The sequence below is a fragment of the Choloepus didactylus genome, chromosome 9, assembly GCF_015220235.1.
Source record: "Choloepus didactylus isolate mChoDid1 chromosome 9, mChoDid1.pri, whole genome shotgun sequence".
Taxonomy (NCBI): domain Eukaryota; kingdom Metazoa; phylum Chordata; class Mammalia; order Pilosa; family Megalonychidae; genus Choloepus; species Choloepus didactylus.
The window spans coordinates 106,095,149-106,110,028 of NC_051315.1; the positions used below are offsets into that span (position 1 = coordinate 106,095,149).

Genomic DNA, 14,880 nt, shown 5'->3' on the forward strand with positions numbered 1-14,880 from the left:
GCAAAGAAAGTAAAAGTATTTTTGAAGGCATTTTCAAATAAAACAGATTTTTTAAATTGTTTATTATATTCTGTGTTTAATTGTTTCTTCTAGGTGATATAAAAAATATTTTTGTACGTAATTTTCTTAATATGACGTTAATCTAACTTGTTTTCAAGACCGTCCTTTAGTTTATTTTGATGTGACTGACACTTGTATATTTAAACAGCTGTGGTTTGTAGCCCGTCTTTTTTTTTATTCAGTTTTACTGAGATATATTCACATACTATACAGTCATCCACAGTGTACAATCAGTTATTCACAATACCATCATATAGTTGTGTATGCATTACCAGAATCAAATTTTGAACATTTTCATTACTCAAAAAAAAAAAAAAAAAAAAAAAATACAAATAAGAAAAAACTAAAATTAAAAAAGAACACCCAAAACATCTCATCCCCCCCATTCCCCCCTATTATTCATTTACTTTTTATCCCCCTTTTTTCTACTCATTTGTCATACACTGGATAAAGGGAGTGTGAGCCACAAGATTTTCACAATCACACGGTCACACAGTGTAAGCTATATAGTTATACAATTGTCTTCCAGAATCAAAGCTACTGGATTGCCATTCAGCAGTTTAGGTATTTCCTTCTAGCTATTCCAATAAACTGAAAACTGAAAAGGGATATCTATATAATGCATAAGAATAACCTCCAGAATGACCTCTCGACCCCATTTGAAATCTCTCAGCCACTGAAACTTTATTTTGTTTCATTTCTCTTCCCCCTTTTGGTCAAGAAGGCTTTCTAAATCCCACAATGGCGATGGGTCCAGGCTCATCCCCAGGAATCATGTCCCACATTGCCAGGGAAATTAACACTTCCTGGGAGTCATATCCCACGTAGAGGGTAGGACAGTGAGTTTACCTGCTGGGTTGGCTTACAGCCCTTGTCTTTGGAAAATTGTTTCTGAATGATTAAAGGAACTGCATTTTAAAACTTCTCAATGAATAGCAGCAATCTTCTGAGTACATACTTGAATATAGCAAAAGGTGCTAGTAAGAAATAGAGAACAAGTTAACTGGTTCTGGTGTGTTAATCTTTGTATGGTTATTTATTTTTTATTGCAAAGCAAGAAAAAGGTTTAGATGTTAGGTGAAAATCACTGATTTAATTTAATTGCCTTTTTAAGATGTCATTCTCCTTTTATTTTTCATAGGTTGAAGTTACATTATGCATCTTATGAGCCAACTTTGAGAGTATTACATGAGAAGCACCACACTTTACTGAAGGAAAAAATGCTGACCTCCTTGGAAAGAGACAGAGCACTTGGGCAGGTAAAGAAACAGTCAAAGCTACCTCAAAATGATTTTTTAACCATATTTTTATAACATAAGTAGAAATACTGCTTTTTTCCCCTGAGAGAAATTTTTAAAATTCTACCAGTTTTCATGTTGTAAAAAAAGATTCATTTGAAAACATTCAGAAAAAGTTTTTTTAATCCATTATAATCCTATGAATATTATTAAATTAGGATTATTTACTTAAACAAAATTTATAGGAGGTTATTAAAGGATAGTTCGTGTAAAAAACTCAGGTATTGTGGTCAGACAAACTTTGGTTTTAATACAGCTTTGACAGCTATAACCTTGACTTTAGGCAAGTTCCTTAAACATTTAGAGCTCAGATTTCTCACATGCAAAATATAGCCATGAAGACCTTTTAAGATTATTGTTAAATTTATATGAGATAATGAACAAAAACTCCCTGCAGTTTTCTCCCAAATGAATACTTGACAAGCCTTGTTACTGACCTGATTCTCTGTCATTTTTTGCTAAAGGATGATACCCCTTTCCATTCTTGCAGTTTTTGCATAGGCCTAGGACAGTGGTGAGGAACATTTGGCATAGAATTGAAGAAAAGACAAATGTTTATAGGCTACATTAAAAATATTATAAAGTGTAAAAATGTAACAATGCTTAACATTCTTTTATTGTTTTCTGGAAATTTTCACTTTTGACTAAATTTTCAGAAGCTACAAAAACTTGCATGATGGTAATTCTCTTCCTTGAATAATTTTATTAAGACATACTTTAAACAAGTTTTTGTTTTTTCTTGAGTGAAATGTTTAATATTAAGATGCAAACATCCCTTATGCTTGAATTGTAATTTTGTATTCTTGAATGTTTATAAATAATATTGCATAAAGTAAATTTAATAATAATTTACATTTTATGGTCTTCTATGTCATTCATTCAGAATTTCATCTCTTGCTCCTCGTCATCTAACGTGTCCCCACAAATTCCCAAAAAGTGGTACTGGGAGCTAGATTGAGGCTTTCTCCTATGTCTTATTTCTGCCATAGGCCAGCTTAGACTTGCCTACCCATCTTAGTCTCTCTGGTCCCATGGTTTTCTCCCCTTAACCCTTCCCTGGGTAGTAATCCATCATTCCCAAGTGATCACGCATACTTTGACATCTCTGAGAGACCACTCAGACTGATGTTTCTCTCTTCAAGGATACTAGAGCCTTCCAGGCATCCATCCTGGCAAGTACCTACACTCCCTCTAGACCGTTTATTTCTACTTCTGCCCCCTGACCAGCACTGGATTTGCCACTGATCTTCTGTTTGGTTAGGGCTTAAGTTATCTTCCTGTAAAGGCCATCAATAGCCTCATCCCCTCCAACACTAGGGGGAATTCTAGAGGCAGGTGAAAGGCTATATTGAGATCATATTTAGGCCACCTGCGATCTTTGGGCTTCAGGTTGTTCATCACTTGGTTTAGTGGAAAGAGCTAAGAATTGGGAGTGTTGGGTGTGAGTCCCAGGTATGGTGTAAGGTAGCCATGTGCACATTCAGGTCATTTTACATATGTGTCTGTTTTCTAACCTATTAAACAGAGATGAAATTATTTGCCTTATAGTTTACATGTATTCAAAATGAAAACTTTTAAAAAATTAAAAGCACTCTATGAGGCATGGTTAACTTACACATTATTATTTGGATGTGTGAAGGACTGTATTTTTATTATCTGCAACTGATTTTATTTAGTCCTTGAATCCCTATTCCTGCTGAAAGCAAAATAAAATATAACCTATCTATTAAGGCTATCCAGATATTTCTGGGCCAAAAATGGTCTCTTTTGAGTTTAACACAGTGTGTTTGAATGTTATATTAGCTATTTAGATAAAAAATTAGTATCAATCTTAATTTATGCCTTCAAATGGCAATCTCTTCTCTTCATTCTTCTCCAGATTATTTTTGGTACAAGAGACATTTAGGTATCCATATGGCCTGAAGTCCATATGTTGTCCTCTAGGTCTTCACTTTCCAATATAATGTGACTGGTTTGGTCATATTCCTGGTGCTGAGGTGCATGGTCCTGGTTGGTTCTTTTATGTGCACATCTATTACACCTTCCTAAGTCCATGGCTCCTGCCACAGCATCTGTTTGTGAGGTCCTTACCATCTATGGTCTCATTTTCCTGATTCTGGTCCTCTTTCTGGTCTAATACTTCAAATGTTAACATTTCTGTGTACCCTAGTGAGATACATGGGGACTCTTGATTTCTCTGTGCTATAATTACAAACCATGGACAATTTGAAAACCATTTAAGGCCCATCCTTGTAGACATACCTTTTTCAGATGATTCTCAAACACCACCTGGAAGTTTCTGTTTTCCAGCACAAGGGAAAATATGAAGGTCTTTTGAAGGGGTTAATTCTTTGAGAAGTTAATAGTAAGTTCACTCTGTACATTAAGTATCTCCAGACTATCTGGCTTGTGTGTCCTTTCCTTCTAATTAGCCCTACTTAGTTTAGTTTGAGAGGCAAATGAGGACCTCTTGCTTATACTGCCTCTCAGGCACAGGACTCTTCATACTTGTTTGTTCTATTGAATGGGATATCTTTTTGTCCTCTTGCATATTATGGGATTACGTGTCACTCTACATCCTCATTTGTCCTAGACAGTACTAATTGAATTTACACTTGTCCCAGGGTTATTATTAATACCTTCAACTTTCATCCAAAAAAGTCCTAATTTGAAAAATGAATTATATGGTTACCTTAAGAATAGGAAAATTCTAAAGACCCTATTTTTGTTATGTAAAATGATGCATTTATGATTTAGAAATACCTATACTCTCTCAACCAAATCTGCTGTTTGAGATGGAAGATTCAGTATGATTTGAGAAAGGCAGCTTTGATAAGAAATACTATTGTTGCCACCACCGGACTGCCACCATCGATTTCACTACAGGAAACCCTAATTCTGGGCACAGGATGCTTTTCTAGAACTGTGTTCTAGTTTGCTAATGCTGCTGGAATGCAAAACACCAGAAATGGATCAACTTTTATAAAGGTGGTTTATTTGGTTACAAAGTTACAGTATCAAGGCCATAAAGTGTCCAAGGTAAGTCATCAACAATCTGGTACTTTCACTGGAGGATGGCCAATGGTATCTGGGAAACCTTTGTTAGCTGGGAAGGCACATGGCTGGCATCTGCTCCAAGTTGTGGTTTTAGAATGGCTTTCTCCCAGTACGTTCCTCTCTTGGCCACAGCTCCTCTTCAAAATGTCACTTTAGTTGCTCTTAGGGTGTTTGTCCTCTCTGAGCTTCTCTGGAGCAAGAATATGCTTTCAACGGCTGTCTTCAAACTGTCTCTCATCTGTAGCTCCTGTGCTTTCTTCAAAGTGTCCCTCTTGGCTGTAGCTCCTCTTCAAAATGTCACTTTCAGCTGTGGTTCAAAATGTCACTCACAGCTGCACTGAGTTCCTTCTGTTTGTCAACTTATTTATATGGCTCCAGTGATTTAATTTAGACCCACCCTGAATGGGTGGGGTAACACCTCCATGGAAATTATCCAATTATAGTCATCACCCACAGTTGGGTGGGGCACATTTCCATGCAAACAACCTAATCCAAAGGTTCCAACTTAATCCCCACTAATGTGTCTGCCCCACAAAATTGCATCAAAGAATATGGCTTTTTCTGGGGGACATAATACATTCAAACCAGCACAAACTGTTTTATGGCTGTTAATGGAAGCTGGAGGTAGCAGCCACTATTCTCAGAATGAATATTCTGAACTGTACATGGTTCCTCCCATTACAAAATTCTTGTTCAAAAGAAAAAAGGTGTACATATAATTGATGTCAGTATCCTAGTTACAGTAAAGGTTTGGTAAGTAAGTATCTTATATCTGTAGTAGAAGGTGGAAGGCTCATAGTTCTCTAAATATAGGGTGTTCCGTTGCTGAGTGGTCAAAATGGCTGTCAGCTATCTTATACCAGTCTGACAGAATATGCTCCCAGGCCTATCAGCTCTTGAGATGTGTCCTTGAAGAACGAATCGAGGTAACCACTTAATGGACTGAACCTGTTTCGGTATCCATCATAGAAAGGATGATTTATTGTCAACCAAGCCTTTTTTCCTGTTGAAGCATTTCTATCAGGGGTTTGTGTGGTTTGAGTTTCTCACCAGCACCAAAAGAGAGAGCATCCATGTTTTTTAATCAGCTTTTCCTGATGTGGTATACAGGGATAAGAGGGAGGGGTGAGGTTTAAAAGCTGTTAGCAGTCAAACACATCAAAAAAGGAGTCAGAGTCTTCATTTTAGGAGCCAATCTGAAAAAACTTCCAGTGGTCAAAGCTGGAACAATTTGAACAACAAAATAAATAACAACCCAAAGTATAAAGTAAAAATACATTAGTCCATAATATCCAGGAGGGTGTAATGATAACAAATAAATGATTGAAGACAGAAATCTCCCATAAGAATTCCAAATGTTGATAGTCTTCCCTCAAGGAGGTGGAGCTTAAGTGTTGGCTGCACTTAATGACTTGCTTCCCAAAAGACAGTGGAAATTAGGATAAAAAGTAACTTTACAGTGGAGAAACATGGCAAACCTTACCTCAGCCAGGTTAATATCATCACTGATAAGTCATGTTGGTAGAATGCACCCTTGATATGATGTGATAATCATGGCAATTCTCCTCTGTGGTCTTCCTCTCCAAATTAACCATGAGAAAAACATCAGCCAAACCAAAGTTGAAGGACATTTTACAACATACTACCTGATCAGTACTCTGCAAAGCTATGAAGTTCATCAAAAGCAGGGAAAGCTTGAGAAACTGTCCCAGTCCAGAGGAAGCTAAGGAGATACAACAAGAAAATGTCAGGTGGTATCCTGGATAGGATCTTGGAACAGAAAAAGATTATTAGGGAAAATTAATGAAATATCAATAAAAAATGGAATTTAGTTAATAATAACCTATCAATATTGATTTGTTACTTGTGAAAAATATACCATGGTAATGTAAGATGTTAATAATGGGGGGAATGGGATGCAAGATAATATGGGAATTCTTTGTACTGTGTTCACAACTTTTCTGTAAATCTTAAACTATTGTAAAGAAGTCAATTTTAAAAGTTACAATCTATTTAGCCTCCAGGCATAGATACTATCTATCAATGTGTTTACCCCAGACATTTCATGAATACTTATTTATAGGTTACAATTTATTAATTTATAATCTATTTTCCACTAATAAAGAAATGTTGGCTGCACAGAAGAAAAATAATTTGTGTAACTGTATATAATTAAACAGAAGGTATTTTGTGTTGGTGTAATCATAAACAGTGAGGGGCGAGATAGCTTATTTAAGGTGGAATTTAAAATTTAAGTCTTTTGTTTGAGAAATACAGGAAAATACTGTGCTACCAAATTAACAAACGTTCTTAATTATAAAACATGTTTAATAAAACAGGGAGTTTCTGTGGGTGGAAACTAGCTAAGAATTTTTTGTATAACAACAGCCTCTTCACATTTTACTTCCTGTGCTGGTTTGGATATATTATGACACCTAATCCATTTTTTAATCCAGTCTTGTGGGGACAGAGTTATTAATCTTTTTGATTAGGGTATGACCTTTTGACTGAATGTTTCCATGAAATTTAGACCTGCCCATTCAGGTTAGGTCTTTATTAGTTTACTGGAGTCCTTTAAAGGGGGCTCACACAAAGAGCAGCTGAGAGAGACTTTTGGAGAGACACTTGCTGATGCTTTGAGATGCTTGGAGATGTTTGGAGATACTAGCCCAGAGTTTGCTCTGGAGAAGCTAAGAGAGGACTGTGATACTTAGATGCACAGGGGCTGAAGATGCTAAGAGAGACAAGCCCAGAGACATTTTGGAGAAATCCATTTTGAAATGCAACCTGGAAGAAAAGGACCAACAGATGCCAGCCACATGCCTTCCCAAGCTGACAGAGCTGTTCCAGACATCATCAGCCATTCTTCAGTGAAGGCATCCTCTTGTTGATGCCTTAGTTTGGACACTTTTATGGACTTAGAACTGTAAATTTGTGACCTAATCTAAATCCCCTTTATAAAAGCCAATCCAGGGGCTTCCAGGAAGATGGCAGATTAGGAAAGACAGGGCAAAACTCTCCTCTATGAAAAACACTAGATAAAGGATAGAAAGACTCCAGAACAGCAGTTCCAAGGTTCCACTGGCTGGGCAGGGACTTCTCCACCCATAGTGAGAATATACTTGGAGAAACCAAGAGACAGCATTTAAGACTGGTGAGTGTTTGCCCTGGAACACTGCTGGTTTGAGCAAGCTGACGAGCATGTAGGGGACCAGCCTTCTATCCTTGAGCACCCTCCTCAGCTCTTGGCTCAGGTGATAACCATTGTAGACCTGCGACAAAGAGCTCCTGTGCCAGGGACTGGCAGTTGGAGCAGGTAGATGAGCATGGAACAGGGCAGCTTTCCATGCCACATGCAGTCATCTTTGCAGCTGGTGAGGAGACAGTCCTTCACAGCCCAGCGGATGAGAGCTTCCTTGAGGGAATTCAGGATTCAGTGGGTTTAAGACAGCATCCACTCTTCTACCACTGAAGCCCACAGTGTGCACAGCCTAGAAGAAGGGTGCTGCACAAAAGTGCCAGGAATCCTCCTCCAATCCCAGGGACTCATGGGTGCATGGCAGACATGGACTGTGGGGCATTTGAGCTGGAAGGTGAGATGCGCAGCTCTACAGCCCCCGAGTACTCCATCCACAGCCCTGGGAATAGCCAGGAAAACTGTGTCCTGGAGCAGATTTGTGCCAAGCTATGCAGGGTACACAACCCACCCACAGGGATGGCAGTCCCCAGTGCACACAGAAAATTGGTGCACTGATTGGACTTCCACATGGTTTGGACTCCCTTTCAGTGCATAGATGAAGTTGGAGGAAAACTGTCTTGAGGGGAAGAGGTGGGTCAGAAGTGCCATCTGCTGATAGGTCAGGGAACATGCACTCCACCAAGCTGTAGCTCTGTCAAATTATAGATAAATGTTCAAATAATCCTGCATATCCTAAAATAACCCTATCAAGATAAGCAAATACCAAAGAGGCCAAAAACAAGAGAAAATTATACACCATATGAAGAACCTGAAGATGTGGATAACCCAAATGTCCAAATTAAAAAGCTAGAGGAGACACAGAACTTGGAGCAATTAATCAGAAAAGTACACACAAACATCAGTATCATGACTCAAGATATAAAGGACATGAAGAAGACCCTAGAAGATCATAAAGAAGAATTTGCAAGAGCAAATAAAAAATAGCAGGTTTCATGGAAATAAAAGATACTATTGATCAAATTAAAAATATTCTTGAGACACATAATAGCAGATTTGAAGAGGAAGGGGAATGAATTAGCAACCTTGAGGACATACCAAAGGTATGCGAAAGCACAAAAGAATGAATGGTGACAAAAATAAAAGAAATTGAAATGGGTCTCAGGGAAATGTTGGAAAACATGAAGCATGGAAATGTAAGAATCATTGATGTTCCAGAGGGGGAAGAGAAGAGTAAAGGGCTAGAAGAGTATTTGAAGACATTGTTGACGAAAAGTTCCCAACCCTTCTAAATGACATAAATATGCAAATCAGAGATGCCAAACAAATTCCAAACAGAATAATTCCAAATAAAGGCACTTTGAGACATAATTCTGATCAGATTGTTAAATGCTGAAGAAAAGGAGAAAGTTCTGAAAGCAACAAGGGAGAAACAATTCACCACATACAAGAGAAGCAACGTAAGACTAAGTACTGACTACTCAGTGGGCACCATGGAGGCAAGAAGACAGTGGTATGACATATTTAAAATTCTGAAAAAGAAAAATTGCCAGCCAAGAATTCTTTATCCAGCGAAGCTCTCCTTCGAAATTGAGGGAGAGCTTAAAATTATTACAAGTAAATGCTGAGAGAATTTGTTAACAAGAGATCTACCCTACAAGAAATACTAAAGGGAGTTCTACCTACTGAGAAAAAAAGACAGGAGAGAGAGCCTGGAGAAGGACACAGAACTGACAAGTATTAGTAAGGGCAACTTAAAGGAAATAAAGAGAGGGAAAAAATACATCTGATACATAAAAACCAAAGGATAAAATGGCTGATTTAAGAATGACTTCACAGTAATAACATTGAATGTGAATGGATTAAACTCCCCAATTAAAAGATACAGATTGGCAGAATGGATTAAAACATATGAACCATCAATAAGCTGTTTACAAGAGACTCATCTTAACCTGGCAACACATAGAGATTGAAAACGAAAGGATGGAAAAAAAATATTCCATGCAAGCTACAGCCAAAAGAAAGCAGAGATAGCAATACTAATCTCAGGTAAAATAGACTTTAAATGCAAGGATATCATAAGAAATAAAGAAGGACACTATATACTAACAAAAGGACAAATCACCAAGAAGAAATAAGTCATAAATGTTTATGCACCCAATCAGGTTGCTCCAAAGTACATGAGACAGACATTGGCAAACCTGAAGAAAACAAAAGATTTTTCCACAATATTCATGAGAGACTTCAGTACACTACTGTTGCCTATAGATAGATGAACCAGACAGAGGACCACTAAGGAAATTGAGACTCTAGACAATGTGATAAATGAATCATATAATAAGATTCACTTAAGAGACGTACATAGAGCATTACATCCCAAATTACCAGGATATATATTCTTCTTTAGTGCTCATGGAACTTTCTCCAGGATAGATCATATGCTGGGGCATAAAACACACCTCAATAAATTTAAAAAGTTTGAAATTATTCAAAGCACATTCTCTGACCACAGTGGAATGCAACTAGAAGCCAATAACCATCAACTATCACAGATATCTGGAGATTAAACAACATACCCCTAAACTTCAGTGGGTCAAACAAAAATGCAAGAGAAAATGCTAAATATCTAGACACAAATGAAAATGAGAACACAACATATCAAAACTTATGGGATGCAGCGAGGGCAGTATTGAGGAGGAAATTTATAGCTCTAAAGGCATACATTAAAAAGGAAGAAAGAGCTAAAATCAAAGAACTAATGAAACAACTGAAAAAGCTACAAAACTATCAGCAAACTAATCCTAAAGCAAGAAGAAAAGAAATAACAAGAATTAAAGCAGAAATAAATGATATGGAGAATAATAAAACAATAGAGAGAATAAATAAAACCAAAAGTTGGTTCTTTGAAATTAACAAGATTGACAAACCTTAATAGACTGATAAAGTCAAAAAGAGAGAACACCCAAAAAAACAAAATAATATATGAAAGTGGGAACATTACTGCCGATCCTGAAGAAATTTTTAAAAAATCATAAGAGGATACTATGAACAACTGTATGTCAAAAACTAGATAATTTAGAGGAAATGGATAATTTCCTGGAAACACATGAACAACCTAGAATCTCCAGAGAAGAAATAGAAGACCTCAACAAACCAATCACAAGCAAGGAGATCCAATCAGTCATCAAAAAGCTTCCTACAAATAAAAGCCAGGGCCAGGTGACTACATGGGAATTTTAGCAAACTTTCCAAAAAGAACTGGCACTATTCCTACTCAAAAAAATTGAAGAAAATGGAATACTAACTAACTCGTTTTATGAAGCTAACATTACACTAATACCAAAACCAGATAAAGATGCTACAAGAAAGGAAAACTGTAGGCCAATCTTCCTAATGAATATAGATGCAAAAATTCTTAACAAAATACTTGCAAATCAAATCCAAGGGCACAGTAAAAAAATCATACACCATGATCAAGTGGAGTTCATGCCATGCATGCAAGGGTGGTTCAACACAAGAAAATCAATCAATGTTATACAACACATTAACAAATCAAAAGGGAAAATGAAATGATCGTCTCAATAAATGCTGAAAAAGCATTCTTCGAAAGTCAGCATCTTTTGTTGATAAAAACACTTCAAAAGGTAGGAACTGAGGAAGCTTCCTCGATATGATAAAGGGCATATATGAAAAACCCACAGGCAGCATAGTACTCAATGATGAGAGACTGAAAACCTTCCCCCTAAGATTAGGAATGAGACAGGATGCCTGCTGTCACCAGTGTTATTCAACATTGTGTTAGAAGTTCTAGCCAGAGCAATCCAGCAAGACAAAGAAATAAAGGCATCCAAATTTGAAAGGAAGAACTAAAACTGTCATTATTTGCAGATGATATGATCTTGTATTTGGAAAACCCTGAGAAATCAATGACACAGCTACTTGAGGTAATAAACAAATTCAGCAAATAGGCAGGATACGAAATTAACACACATAAGTCAGTAATGTTCCTGTACACTAGAAATGATCTAACTGAAGAGACACGTAAGAAATAGATTCCATTCACAATAGCAACTAAAAAAATCAAGTATCTAGGTATAAACTTAACCAAGGATGTAAAAGATCTCTACACAGAAAATTACATAACTTTACTAAAAGGAAGAAAAGGGGTCCTAAAGTGATGGAAAGACATTCTGTGTTCATGGATAGGAAGGCTAAACTTTGTTAAGATGTCAGCCTACCCAAACTGATCTACAGATTCAATGCAATACCAATCAAAATTCCAATAACCTGCTTTGCAGACTTGGAAAAGCTAGTCATCAAATTTATTTGTAAGGAAAGGGGCCTTGAACTGCCAAAAACATTCTAAAAAAGAAAAATGAAGTGGGAGAGCATACACTTCTTTTGACTTTGTAGCTTACTATAAAGCCACAGTAGTCAAAACAGCATGGTATTGGCACAAAGATAGAAATATTGATCAATGGAATTGTATTGAGAATTTGGAAATAGACCTTCAGTTCTATGATCAACTGAGTTTTGATAAGGCCCACAAATTCACTGAACTGGGACAGAACAGTCTCTTCAACAAATGGGGCTGGGAGAACTGGATATCCATATCCAAAAGAATGAAAGAGGGCTCTTACCTCACACCCTTTACAAAAATTAACTCAAAGGGAATCAATGAGCTCAATATAAGAGACAGTTCCATAAAATTCCTAGAAGATAATTTAGGGAAACGTCTTCAAGACTTAGTATTAGTATGTTGCTTCTTAGACTTTACCTCCAAAGCACAAGCAATGAAAGAAAAAAGTAGATAAATGGGAACTCCTCAAAATCAAAAGTGTCTGTACCTTGAAGGAATTTGTCCAAAAGTTAAAAAGGCATCCATTGCAATGGGAGAAAATATTTGTAAACCATGTATCTGATAAGAGACTGATATCTTGCATATATAAAGAAATTGTACAACTCAAAGATAATAGTACAAACAGCCCAATTACAAAATGGGCAGATGATATGAAAAGACATTTATCTGAGGAAGAAATGCAAATGACTAAAAACACATGAAAAAATGTTCATCTTCACTAGCTAATAGCTACGTCTAATAGAGAGAGGCAAATCAAGACCACAATGAGATATCATCTCACCCCAATAAGAATGGCTGCCATTAAACAAACAGGAAACTACAAATGCTGGAGAGGATGTGGAGAAATTGGAACTCTTATTCACTGCTGATGGTATTGTGTAATGGTACAGCCACTATGGAAGACAGTTTGGCTATTTCTTAAAAAAATAGATATTGAGTTACCCTATGATCCAGCAATTTCAGATCTCGGTATATACCCAGAATATCTGAAAGCAGTGACATGAACAGGTATTTGCATACCTATTTTCATAGCATTGTTCACAATTGTTAAGAGATGGAAGCAATCCAAATGTCCTTCAACAGAAGAGTGGATAAACAAAATGTGGTTATACACATATGATGGAATAGTATGCAGCAGTAAGAAGGAATGAGGTTGTGAAATATATGAAAACATGGATGAACCTTGAAGACATAATGCTTAGTGAAGTAAGCCAGTCATGAAAGGAGAGAAATCGTATGTTGCTACTAATGGGACTCTGTGAACAACGTAAAGTAAGTATCTTGTAATGTAGAATATTTGGGACCTAGAGATAGGTTAGAAGACAGAAGTTGGTGAAGGGGGAATGATAATCTAATGTGTACAGATATGATCATGCGGGTGATCTTAATGGTATGGGAATGGTCGGGTGTGACTATGGTTCATTAATGGGATTATAAGTTATCAGTGATGCATTAAAGGTGAACATGTTCGTAAATGGCTGTTTAAAGGCATGTAACCCACAGAGTAGCACCACAAATCTAAATAACTGTTAGCATGATATGCTTACAATGTATGATACTGGTGCAAAGGGTTAACAACAGAGTGGTATGTAGAAAAACTATCCATTACAGATTAAAGACTATATTTATTAGGAATATCTTACCAACACTGCAATAATACTAGGGATGAATAATTAACAGCGGATAAGAGCTCTCTGATTTATTATGTTATGGCAATTGTTCAAAGTTGAGAGTGATAATGATTGTACAACTAAGTGAAGATAATGTAAGAAACTGTTTATCTTGGGATAGAATATATATTAAGTGAAATTAGGAACCCACTACTTAATAAATCAAGCCCTTGACTTGAGGCTTACTCTTGTGAAACTTAGAGTTGTAAATGGGAGGTTGAGCCTTCCTATAATTATGGCTAAGAGGTACCTCCAGGGAACCTCTTTTGTTGTTCTGATTTGGCCTTTCTGTCTCTAAGCCCAACTCAGCAAATAAATTCATTAACCTCCCCCCGCCAACGAGAGACATGACTCCCAGGGGAATGAATCTCCCTGGCCACATGGAACATGACTCCCAGGAATGAACCTGGCCATGGCAGTGAGGGATTGAAAATGCCTACATGACCAAAAGGGGGAAAAAAGAAAGGTAACAAGCAGATGTCACAGTGGCTGAGAGATCCCAAAGATTGAGAGGCTATCCTGGAGTTTTCTCTTATTAAGCTCCAGCTAGACATCCCAAATGACCACAGTATGCCCCCCCCCTTACCAAAAATAGTCCACAAATACCTAGGTCCCTACCTGAGATTCTATAAAAGATTCACCCACTAAGTTTTAGCTCTCAGAAACTGAAATCCACCAGTGTTCCTATCCAGACAAGTCCTAAAACCCAGAGGCAACAGCCTCGTTAAGATCAACAATCAGATGCAGCCCCCTTCCACATACTGTTGACACCCCTTTTCAATATGAAAGGTTAGGGTGCTCACTGCCTCTGAAGTTGGAGAAAGAGATTAAGTGAGAGAAAGGGTTTAGTAACAAGTTAAGATTTAACAAAGGTCTATGAATACTGAAACTTTATATAAATATATATATATATATTTAGATGTTGGGGTGGTGGAGTAGCTGGATAGAGGTAAATGACGTGGTGGAACTGTACTCTATAACATCATTTGAATTTGCTCTATAGCTACTCTTTGAATTGTGCTTTGAAAATCTTCACCTTTCTGTATATACCCTATATTGTATAATAAGGAAACTACTAAAATTGTGGATCTGTAACCCATAACAATTTTTGTCATTACCTATATAATTGCTTGTTGAGCTGTGCATCAAAAATTAACACCTTTCTGTACGTATGTTGTATTTTACAATAATGGAAATAGCTGAAGTTCTGGAACTGTGACTCATGACATTTTTTAAATT

General features: G+C 37.0%; 1 protein-coding gene across 7 annotated transcripts in view; it reads left to right on the forward strand.

Moving 5' to 3' along the window:
• Positions 1-14,880, forward strand: part of SPAG16 (sperm associated antigen 16) — a 1,128,509-nt gene that overhangs the window by 65,974 nt on the left and 1,047,655 nt on the right. For all 7 annotated transcript variants that reach the window (XM_037849695.1, XM_037849693.1, XM_037849694.1 and 4 more), the window contains exon 7: positions 1,202-1,319. In XM_037849695.1, coding sequence (XP_037705623.1) covers positions 1,202-1,319 — 118 coding nt within the window. The remainder of the gene's footprint in view (positions 1-1,201; positions 1,320-14,880) is intronic.